This window comes from Chelonia mydas, chromosome 17, assembly GCF_015237465.2.
Source record: "Chelonia mydas isolate rCheMyd1 chromosome 17, rCheMyd1.pri.v2, whole genome shotgun sequence".
NCBI classification, from domain to species: domain Eukaryota; kingdom Metazoa; phylum Chordata; order Testudines; family Cheloniidae; genus Chelonia; species Chelonia mydas.
Window position 1 is genome coordinate 5,384,920 of NC_051257.2, and position 12,531 is coordinate 5,397,450.

At 36.5% G+C, this 12,531-nt stretch overlaps 1 protein-coding gene across 18 annotated transcripts in view; it reads left to right on the forward strand.

The window, feature by feature from the left end:
• Nucleotides 1-12,531, forward strand: part of VMP1 (vacuole membrane protein 1) — a 90,144-nt gene that overhangs the window by 73,600 nt on the left and 4,013 nt on the right. For all 18 annotated transcript variants that reach the window (XM_043531335.1, XM_037880249.2, XM_037880245.2 and 15 more), the window contains one exon: nucleotides 12,155-12,257. In XM_043531335.1, coding sequence (XP_043387270.1) covers nucleotides 12,155-12,257 — 103 coding nt within the window. The remainder of the gene's footprint in view (nucleotides 1-12,154; nucleotides 12,258-12,531) is intronic.

The window sequence follows — 12,531 nt, forward strand, 5'->3', positions numbered from 1 at the left end:
ATATACATTAGGTGTTAACAATCTGATTTCAAAATCAATTCTAAAGATGTGTTTTTACTTGCTCCTTAAGGACTTTCACTCATTTTTGAGGACACATGATGATAGCCAGGACTCTTTTTGCTGTCTTATAGTTGAATACTTTTTTGGTGTTTTAAAAAAAAAAAAGTCTCAAGAAGAGTTTCTGGATAGGAGTGTCTGGAAATAATTGCTATTTAAATATGTAAACTTGAAGTAGTAATGTTATACAAAGAAATAGGAGTGTCTGATGCAACATTCTTGGGCACTTCACTGATGGAACAGATCTGATTTTATTGCTTCCTGAGTTTTTCATTGGGAGTCTGGATTGTAACAAACTTCAAAATGAATGTTTTGTTTTTAATATTCCTTTAAAAAAAATGCTACTGGTTAGAAATCATTGTCTTTTTGACATTAGCCACTCCAAGCTGATTTGCTTTTTATCTTTGATCAACACTACTGCTGAGTAAGGTATATTTCCAAAGACTTCCTCAAATGCAATCTTTGGGCCAAAGCTAGTTTTTTTCCTACTTCATCTGTCTTGGAGATAGTTTTTCATCAAATTACTTTTGAACATATTCACAAGATTTCTGCTGGATTCAGATTTTTATTAGACAGTTGATGTCAGAATTCAAAAATGTTCTTGGGAGACAGTAAGTTTTTTGGAATGTCCCAGTATCCTTGACTTTTCTCAAACACAGTCTGCTAGCATTACCTCATCAATTTCTCTCTAGAGTAGTATATAAAACACTTAAGCAACAGCTTGCATTAGAAGTTCTTAATCATTATTAAGTACAAAGAGAATACTCAATGATGAGTAACATTAACCTTTTAAAACACATTTATTCCATTAGTTTGACTTGAGATAGTTTGAAGTTCGGAGATGTTGCCTTTTGCAAAACAGTGTCTAACCAGAAAGATTTTTTTAAAAGAAAATTGATGTACAGGATTATCAACGCCTAGATGGAAGATTAAGTTGAATTGTAAGGAGAGAATTATTAACGTCCTTGAAATTGTTGTGATTTTATGCACTAGACCATATTCTCTCTGATAAATAGATGAGTCTTAATCTTTAATGAAAAACAGAGCTGCGTGCAACTCTTTTTTCCTTAGGATTGCAGTTGTTTACTGATATTACCAGAGTCTGTGTTCATTGTATCCTGAACTTGCAAAACCATCCCTTTAATACAGTTCAGGGTGATTTGGTTTCACAATTTTATTATGTAGAAAGTTTTTCTACAACCCACCCAAACACTTCAGGATTAAAAACAATTACATAAATCAAAAGCTGAAAGCTATGGAGAGATTTAGCAAGGGAAAATGTTGTCAACCAAGTTTTGAAATAAAATGGAGAAGTCTGAGGCACGAAGACCTAAGGGCTAGTCTACACTTAAGGGTTATTTTGGATTAAGATAGGGTGTGAATTCAAAGTGCAATAGCTATTCCCCATGTGGACACTTGTATTTTGGAAGAAGAATGTGTTTTTCCAGTTTAGCTTAATCTACTTCCAAAGTGATATTAATTTAAATCAGAAAAAGGTGCTCTTATTCTGAAATAAGAGCATCCACATGGAGAGCTGTTCTGGAATAGCTCTTGTGGAACAGCTGTTCTGCTCAGCGTCCCCATATAGGCAAGTCTAACTGGCAGCAACAACAGAGAAAATGGCTGTCACACCAACTGAGCCCCAGGTTGTGTGGAGGAGCACCCAGGAAAGGAGAATGGTGCTAGCTGAAGAGGATAGAGCACAGAGAATAAGAGAGAGCCCTAAAAAGTTGGAGCAAGATCACAGAGGATTTTAAGCACAAGGAGGCTAGTTTTCAACAAAATCAATGAGTTAGATTATTTATTTGTATTATTGTAGAAGCCCCAGTCATGGCCTAGGATCTCATTGTGCTAGGTGCTGTACAAAGAAAATGGCAGTCATTTCCCCAGAAAGATTCCAGTCTAAATGAATGGGGAGCCAGTGAAGTTGTTTTAGAATGGGGGATAGTGTACTTGTACTTGGTTGTATGTGCAAGATACAAGGTGGGCACCAGTATTCTGCACGTGCTGGAGTCTGGGTTGCTGCTGAAATTCAAAGTGAGGTCTGAGGTGTGAGAAACGCAGAAGGCTGTTGAAAGATTGACAGGGGGAGCCTCAGATCACTCAACTACAAATGCTATCAGCTAATGATCTGGAGGTTGCAATGTTGCTGTTTAGAGAGGGCATGTTTTTTGCTGGGGTCTTACAGATACAAAGTGAGGAATGGAGGATGCTGTCAAGGGGGCAAGATGATGCATTAACTATTACTTTTGTATTCTCTGACTTAAAGAGGAGGTTAGCTTACTAAGCAGCCATGTTACATACTTTTTGTACTAGTTTTAGGCCACAATTAACCAATTTTAAAATTGTTTAATTAGTAGCTATATTGTGGGTTTTCTTTTGTTTTTTTTAATGTTTAGATTTAATTGTTTTACCTACAGCTGCATGAATGTTTACGAAGTCACCGAGCATATTGCTTTTAAACATGATCACATTTGACTTTGAAGTGGTGATTTCAAATGGGCACTAGGAATTCCCAGAAAGCTATTAAAGAAATATTACTCAAAACCAACCATATAAAGAACTTTGGCAAGCTGTAACATTGCTGAACGATTTATCAGAAAGAAAAGTCCACCCTTTGGTTTTATCCGGCTGTTTAGGAGTTGCCATTTCTTAGTGATCAAAAGAGAGGACAGAAGGAAAAACTTTATATGTGTTCTAGGTTCCTGCTGGGAGTTCTGAGCTCTAGCATAGTGCTGTGTAATGTTAAATGCCTGCCAAGGTTCACCCCAGAAGTAGCTGCACTTTCATAATAAGTGAAGTTTTTATTACATATATAGATCGTAAAACCTGTTGTTAAAACACTTCAGCATCCTTCAGGAACCCTACGCAAATGATCCTCATTGGACCTTGCCAGTAGGAAGCTCATTCTAAACTCAAGCAGCAAATGCTGTCCTCATAGTCCGGCTGCCTAAACAGTACGAGAGACGTGGCCTGTCTTCTTTTCACAGGAAAAGGGTTTTTTGTATGTACAGTATATGTTCCTATGATGATCAGGATAAGGTATGGACAACATTTGAGCTGGGGAAATCCGTACACCTGCTCCATTTGACAGTCACATCTAAAAATAGTGCCAGAGGAAAGTAACTGTTAATTAGTTGCAAAAGACAAACACAAAGTGAGGTCTGTTCAGTCGGTGATATTTATGCAAAAATGTAGCCTGTAGTACGCCTTAGCAGTTTAAGGGCTAAACTGTCAGTGCCCTGTCCTGCAGATTAGACTTGTGACTCCCATTAATGCAACAGCGAAGTCTGAGTCTGAAGGTATAGGTCTGAAAATCTAACCCAAAGTACCAAATACTTCTTCTGAGCAATTTCTCAATCTAGGGTTTCACCTGGGCCAATTTTTGATGCTTTAAAGCCACATAGGCCAGTTGGAATTTGACTAGTTTGCGCTAGTAATTAAACAGCTTACATGAAACCAGCCTCTATTCATACTTGAATCACTGACTTTGTGAACTAATGGTGTGCTGCTCCTTGTTATGTTACAATTCACAACGCAACCCACTGACTCAGTAGCAAATTAGTCGTAATTGACTCTTCTGACTTTATCTGTAAAGGGCATTGTGTTTTCCTCTTGACACAATTTTTTCTCAAAAAATGTGTCAGAAAACTTCAGCCACCCAAAAGGTTTTAATTTTTTCCTTTTAAGTTTTCCCAAAAAACAATCTTTTTTTCTTTTTTTTAAAAGATTAGCAATGGGGACAATGATAGAAAAGGCCACACTATAGATTAACTAGCTTTTCATGCAGAATAGTTTAGCTTTGTGGTTTATTCTCCTTAATGTGCAAAGCAAAGCTCTTTAGCAGCTTGGGGACCCGGAACAGTGAGCATCAAACTGGCAGAATCCACATCACTTTGATTTTAACAGAACACCATCCGAAGAGCAAGATCTGATTTACAAATGAAAGGTCCTGTCTTTATATGGACCTTTGTTTTACATAAATACCTCAGCACTAATATGGTGCAAGAAGTCCTGTTGAATTGGCACCAGAATTAAAGTATATATTAAAAAATGGCTTCTAATTTGTGTTTAGACTAAGACTTTTTATTAAAATTCTGTTGAAAATAATCCAAAATGGCTGAGAATGTAGATAATTTAGCAGTGACTTTAAATAAAGTCTCCTGAGGTAGAATTGCTTTTGGATGCTTATGCTCAAATAAATTTGTTAGTCTCTAAGGTGCCACAAGTACTCCTCGTTCTTTTTGTTGATACAGACTAACACGGCTATCACCCTGAAACATTACACCTGACATTTCTTGGTGCAGTAAATCAATGGCTCTCCTCCCACAAGTATATCAGAAACCTGTGGGATTGTGCCTTTATAATACGGTTGTGTACACAATGGGGAAACTGGCACAAAAAAGATTTTAATAGCTTGAAAGGGACACAGATGTGAATGAAATTTGAGATGTTTTGATGTTAAAACCTTTAGATGGATCACAATAGAATTAAGAGTTTATTTGAAAAGGGCTTGTAGGATTTAAATGTGAACTAGCAAGTGAATGTTTGAAAGCTGTAGTTTTGCTTTTTAAAGATATAACACTGATTTTTCTTGCCCTCACATAGAAGAAATATTTCTTTACAAATAACGATATCCAACAGATTTGAAGTCTAATACAAACTGCAATGACAACTCTGTTAAAGTTAGTGTTTAACATACCAAAAATAAAAATCTCTCAAGGTGAAGTATTGTTCATGACATTTAGATCACTTGTGTATTTGAGGACATCCCAGATAAATTAGATCACATTTAAGGCAACTTCAATTTCATGGTGTCACAAGTATTTTATTTGAAGATTATTCCGAATAATGTTTCAGATGAAATCAAAATGAAAACACAAAACAGCTTCTTAACCCCAGCTTTGCTCCCCTTGACCTTGAGCATAAACCCGATTTATTTAATTAAATATCATCAGTTTCATTTTCCAATTTTAAAATAATACAGATGACTTATCTTTGTTTCCCCAAATGTTTTAAAAACCAAGGCGGCATTGATATAAATTAAAGCCAGTGGCTCTGCCCTCAGTTTTAGAAGTCAGGTCTCTTTAAGCTGTAGGCACCTTGGGAGTAAGTCCAGATTTGCTGCAGTGTAATCTATCATGGTTGAGTCAGGCAAGAAGTCTGAGGTCCATTCTGACTCACCATGAATTGTGTCCTGGTATTGGTTGAGCCTCAGGGAAATGGATGGTTTAAATACTGTGAGAATCTTTATCAGCACAGGAAATGACAGCTCATTAAAATACTAACCGTTAAGCCTGTTTAGATCACTGTCTGGAAAAAAAAATTAACCATTTGAAGGTTCAGATAACTTGCCAGAAGAAGGTGTACTTTTTGGATGGTGAGGGAAGCATGCAAATCGGTCAGCTTTACTTACTAGTCCAGCGGCACTTTCAAACCTGTTTGTTGGGGGTTTATAACCACGGCATAAAACTCTTGTTGAGAAAATTTAGGCCATACAAAACCATAACATCTTGAGCCCTTTTAAGGAAGGGACAACATAAAATGTCTAATTGTGGCTATTTTAGTGAGTGCCTCATTCCTCTTGTGCAGCAATATGAAGAGTAAAACATACAGCTTCCTACATATCTCTTGTGTCCTTTGGGGAAAAACTAGAAAGAAATGTGAAAATTAGAACAGAGCAACTCTAAGCCTGGTATATTAGGAGTTTTACTTGAGATACAGTAAAACTTTTCTCTAGCTTTCCACAATTGTGTGGAAGTTGAAGGCCATTGCTCTGTCTGCCATTGCAAGTTTGATCAACAAGCAGAACCAGTCTTCCTCAGAGCCACAGATAATGGAGGAGAGCCCAGAGCTGTGAATTCCCTTCATTACATTAAATTTTTGACTCTTCTTCACCACTGAACACTTTATTTTTTGTAGATCCAGAGAATCAATCTGGTTTTCGACTAAGTTTACTTTATTAGTGAAATCAGAATATGTTCATGGCTCATGCTGACAAAAAGCAAATAGATTTTTTTTCCCTTTCGGCACCAAAAATAATTTTTAAAAAGCCCCCCGATGTGATTAGGACATGATCTTCTATCTCTTTGGTGTTTCAGGTAGCCCAAAAGGGTAGGGAGAGAGTGGCCAGTTGAAAAACTCTTCCCACAGCTATGGTGAACATATGCTTCCTGACTCAGAATTGGGCTCTGCAGGTGATAATCTGGTCTCTACAGTTTATCACCCACAAAGGCAACATATGGTTGAATAGAGCCAAAGGGCCAGGTTAGTAAGACATGTGTTCACAAACTTGCACGCAGACATTCTCTCTCACTGGTAAACCCTGTAGAAAACTGATCTGAAGGAAAGTCTGACATGGGCAATCCATTGTGATGAAGCTGGGCAGGTATTTACTTGGCTCTGGCTCTAGATTTATTTAAAACAGTACTTTACTATAGCTGTGCTACTTCTGGCCTCTGACATGTTAACCAGAATGTGATGTAGGGTCCTTTTTCCTACGAACTGTTACTTTTATGAACACTGTCTCTTGAACAAGCACAGTGCCTGTGTGTTCAGTAGCCATGTAGTCTGGACAAGCCCAGTCCTTATATTAGCAGTGAGTCTTTCCAGCTTTATGGAAAGGATGTATTTTTAAAGAGAACATTCACAAAATGTGACTTCTGACTCGAGCTTACATCACTTTTAAAATAGAGGTTTTGATCTGTTTAAGTCTGGAGGCCTGGCTGATAGTTTGTATAGTGTATTTAGCATTCTGGTTTACACTATTTTTCCCCTTCAAACTATTTCCATGATAAAACTGACCTGCGTATATTCAGACTTTGAGCGCGTGTCATTTCTTACTGAGCACAGCCCAGAATTTAATTCGTGTTCTTCAGTTCATTTCTCCAATGGGGTATGAAATTTAATGTACGTTGCTAATGTCCTGATTCAGCAAAGCATGTAAGTACATGCTTAAAGTTAAGCAATTTCTTCTTAAGTGATTTGCTTTTGAGTTCTGTTGAAAATTGGTTATCATTAATTCTTCCAGTGCTACATAATGTAACAGGTGTGGTGTGCTAAAATTACACCTTCAGTGCTACCCAGTGTCCCTATTTACATTGAGACTCCTATTCTGCTGAAACTTATAAATTTGAGTAAATTTACACATGTGCCTAAGTGTTAGTAGAATTAAGCCCATAGATTCTAAACTCTCTGGTGGCCTTTTCTGTAAAGTACTAGTACAATGTTAGCACAATAGAAGTACAGAAAAGGATTACCCAGTTACCGCAAACACTGACCAAATTAAATAGTTATTTTTGATGTTCAAAGACTATTTTTAAAGAAAATTTTAATGAAATTTCAGTAAATACAATCATAAAACAGTAAAGGGTACCTACAGTACAAGAGGTATAATCAGTAAAAGCTAGTAAAATTAAAGTATACAATGAATAATGAAGCTTATCTTAAAAAAACCCTGAATTTTAATATTGCTGAAAGTTCTGATGAAGTGAGTTTTAGCCCACGAAAGCTTATGCCCAAATAAATGTATTAGTCTCTAAGGTGCCACAAGGACTCCTTATTGTTTTTGCTGATACAGACTAACAGGGTTACCACTCTGAAACCTTTAATTATGTTGTAACTTTGGGGGTGGCAAGATTTTATATTGTGTGTGTTCTTAAATACCTGCGAAAAAGTACTGTTAACACTTTTCAAATGGTATTCCTAGATTCTAAGGCAAGAGGGAGCATGGTTGCCATCTAGTTTGGCCTTCTGCAGAACTGAGGCCACAGAACTTCCCCAAAATAATTCCTGTTTGAACTACAGTGTATCTTTTTAGAAAAACATTGTCTTGATTTAAAAATTCCCAGTGATGGAGAATCCATCACAACCCTTGATAAATTGTTCCAATCATTAATTTTTTTGGTGCATCTCTTCCGAGCAGTTAATTTTTTGTGAGAAAAATCTACTTCTAACCCAAAGAGATTCAGGCTAAGATTTCTGCTGAAATCATAAGCACCATTTCATTATCACCATCATACATTTGATATGTGGAGTTTTGTAGAGACAGTCAGTGATTTTTGTTTTAAGCAAAATAAATAAATATATAGATAGATAGATACGTACATAGAAAGATGCAGTGTGTAGTGACTGACACATCGGTTTTGATTACTATGATGTGCAAATAAATTATCAGTGAATTCCAGGTGTGTTGGTAACTAGAGCAGAAATGTGTGTTCCAAACTGTTCAACCAAAGTAACCAATTTTTCACAATTCTTTAAGAGAAATTTTAACTCCATTCAGCTGCTACTGACAAATTCTCTTCAATCAGTAATATTTTTCTAAAAAAGGCTAAGCTCTTTAATGTAGGATCACCCAAAGTGTATCATGAAGCTTCCAAGATTTGTAAAGTTTTGTTCCATTGAAAAATTTGCAAATCAGTTTTTCAGATGAATAGCTGAAAACATGATATTTAACACAGGTAAATGAAAATAAGAAATCTTTTAAAGCTAATTGTAGCTTCCAGTTAAACAGAAGTGATTCAAAGTTCCTCAAGAAACAGTCAGATTTAGTATAAGATGGTTGCAAAGTAAAATAAAAAGTACAATTTCAGGTTATGCAAATGGTACATATTTTATTCTGAAATCTTTCATTCTGAATCCAAATTGAGAGAGATTATTTTTGCAAGCAAGATAAAATCTAAAAATATTTTCTAAAGCTTAATATAAAAATAAAGCCAACCTCACTGACTTGCATCAGTATCAGGGATGCAATGCAAATTAATGAATTCTGCAAATTCATGAATAAATATAATAAAGGAGAATACTTCATGGAATGTCCTTTGTTCACTTATTATGACAGTTATCACTGTTTTTGATGTTTCATAATGTCTTTGTGAATGATCTTTCTATTTAAACAAAAATTGAGGTCATACATCAGTTCGCTACCTGTGTTGCTAAAGCTTTGAAAGGTAGGGAGCTTTTTGTATGTGTGCAGATTGTAAAGTATATTGATGAACAAAGTTCTATTGTACATTTAGGGCCTTGATTTCTTATCTCACTGACTTTTATTATTATTATTACTCTTATTTCTTTTAAAAGACCACAGGCTTTCCTCTGTTAACAATGGAAGCTGAGAGAATCTGAACAGAATGGTAGATAGGAGGGATAGAAGCCATTTTACTGTTGGAGGGGATATCTTCCACCACCTTCCTTTATTCAGCCAGTTGTGCAGTGATGTATGCGGTTTGCATGTAGAAAGCTGGAACCACAGTACTCTTCTGAAGCTACATCTTAAACCCATTGCTGAGCGGCGCAGAACTGTGATGCAAAATGCTGTCGCTTCTGCAGTCGCAACTGCACCCAGCAAATGGGTAGAATTCTTGAAACTGATGCTGAAATCCAGGCTGTGGCTGTTGAGTTAATGGGTTGACATACGTTCCTAAAGAGCCATTAGGAATGGGAGAGCTGTGGCTTGTAATTAAAATGCATTTGATCAATTGCTAGCCTTAAAAATGTATATACCCTGCAACTGGAATTGGGCTCAGTACATTGAGTGACATGTTAGCTCTTCAGAATAGTGTGTGAGGAAATGGTCAGAGAATTAGTAGTATTGCTTAAATGGCTGCATTTTACTGGAAGATTATAGAAATAATCAAAACTAGAAGTTTTTAACCACTAAGGTTAAGAAGAATTTTATTTCTAGTATTGCGAATCTATGTGTATAAGCTTGCTACTTTCTAAATTTTACTCTAGCAAAAATGTGGACAACACACATTTCTTTGGCAACTGAGTGTATAAGTATAAATATGCCATAAAATATAGTCAATTGTTCAATTATGCAGGACCTAATATAGGGTTCCCACAGTCCTTGTATGGATGGCCCAAAGGTCCATAAAATAGCTTAATGAAGTTCTGTCATAAAGCGAACTTCAGTCATCATTCACCATTATAAAAAGTTGTGCAGAATGCTTTAAATGAAAGAATTGTTTTAAAATATACTCTTGGTGTATCAGGAGGAAATGCCCTAATCTCAACCCTGTGAACTTCTTAATTTTCATTTCACTGCTGCGATAATCATTATAATTTGGAGACTAAGTAGATGAGGGTTTTTTTTAAACAAAGGGCTTGGACAACTACTTAGTTCAACTCTCATCATTTAAACATTTCTATTTTAAAATTCATATAAAGTTTTAAAAGTAAAATATTACCTTTCAGTAGCTTTTTCCTTTTGTCGTGTGTCATTTATTTAAAAAAAAAAAAAAAAAGTACCCAAGAGATAGTTTTAAAACAGTGACTCGTACTGACCAACGAGTCATTCGGGAGAACTTCTGCCGCAAACTAACAGCTGGGCCCTTACTGGGGTTTTCTGAAGAATTGGAAATAGCTTGTAAAAGCTGCTATACCCTTACATAAAATACATGGATATATATTTACAGTCGCCTTGCAAAAATTTTAGGAAAATTTACCAGCCCAGCCACAAAATATATTCACCAGTTTATCCATGTTGATGAGGAAATATCTCACTGAAGATATTTTTTAAACTTGGCATTCAGTAAAATTGCTTGCCCCAAGCTAGTAGAGCAAATCTAATTAACAAGGCCAATAGTGAGCTATTTGCAAAAAGAAAAGGAGGACTTGCGGCACCATAGAGACTAACAAAAAGTGAGCTATTTGTACTTCTGGGATTCTGTGGATTTACTAAAATTTTAAATGTTAGAAAGCCATTGTCCTCCATTTTAACTTGTTTTATTTACCCAGGAAAATGTAATCTGTCTAGTGAAAAGGAGTGAATTGTAATGCAGTGTGATAAATACATGTAATTTAATATGGGAAGTACTTCTCCCCCTTTTTAAAGCACACTAAATGATTTTGAAAATCAGATGGGGCATGTCTTCATTGGGGAAATTTTATGGAAAAAACAAAAAAAACCTACTGGTTTTCACAGAGATCCCTAGTGTAGAGAAGGGACCAGCCATAGGAACTTCGTCAGCACTGATGAGAAGTTGCCATAGTGTAACAAAGGCTTAAAGCATCTCTCATGGGTAATTCTAAAGCACCCAGAACCATGTATTTAGGAGCAAGTAGGTCCCAATGGGAGAGAGGATACAGCTCCTGAGTTATATTACTGTTGACTGGTACGGTCTGCAACGCTTAGATAGTGGATACAAAAAATGATACTGATTCATTTGAGTAGCCTCAAGTTACAATTTTAAAAATGCTCTGGCATCTGCAGAATGGAATTTGGTAGCTACTTTGCTAAGCCTGTCCAGCTTAGTATTTCCAGCTCTTTATAGATGGGAGAAGGCACTGAGTACATAAACTTATCAGTGATCCTTATTACAGTCATCTGAGAACAAGGTGTTTAGTAACATACTGTAGTTTCTATGCAAGTCATCTGCCATAAAACATGGAGTGAATCAGAACAAGGTTCATAGTTCCTTCTTTGTTCCTTTGTTAATCATTGGTTAGTGGGAGGCGTCTTTAGAATTTGCTAATGCATTCTTTTTGGATAAGGATGACGCACAGATTGTCCTAATAAGGACTTAGTTTGAGAAAGGAGCCGCCTTCTTTGAGAAGATAGGAGCAAGTCATAGGGCGGGCAGTTTCTTTTTTAACTGAGGGATGACACAAGCACAAGTCATTTCCTTATTAATCGGTTCAAACCAGTTCTTACAGGAACTGCTGATGATAAATGTGGGACTTCTGAGAAGTCATTCATTTTATTCTCAGCCGTGCATCATTGCACAGGCTTAGCTGAGCTTCTCCCTGGCTTTGAGGAAGTAGTGGAGCATATAGCTCTCTGTGTTACCTCTGAGTTCATTATCAATCTGCTGTGAAATCCTTTTCTTTTCTTTTTTTTTACTCTTTTTTTTTTTTTCTTTTTGAGAGTCTGGGGGACCCACTTGTCCCTCTTCTTCAGATGAACTGATAACACACACTGTATTGTTTGGGTCTCCCAGTTATCCCATGCGGGGGTGATGCCTTCTGATCTATGGCTCTGATCTGAACTTTGTTCCTTTTGAGCCAAAGTGGTAAGTTTAAAAAATAAATAAATTGTTTTCTTGTTTTTTCTCCCCAAATTTTGTCTTGTTCTCTGGAATGAAATTTGCACCAGTGCTGTCCCAAGTATAGGTCCCTCTCTTCAGAAGCCGTTCCAAGAGTACTTGGAAGCTCAGCGAATTAAACTTCACCACAAGTCTGACAATGGAGTGCCACAGGTAAGAATTCCACCCACTACCTCTTTTCCTTTCTTCTTCTTTGCTACTCCTTGACTCCTTACCCATTGTTTCTGATTAAGTTTTGATTCTAGTTTTTAAAGACCTGCAAATCTCAAAGGAGATAAGGCTTTGAATCGATTTTAAAAACAAGCTGAGAAGTTCAGAGGAAAAACTGTATTTGTACTACATACAACTGGGTTAGACATTCTATCCATTTGGGAGTAAGCTTGGCAGCTAAGCAAAGCTGTGGTTTGTCCTGACTTTCTATTCATTT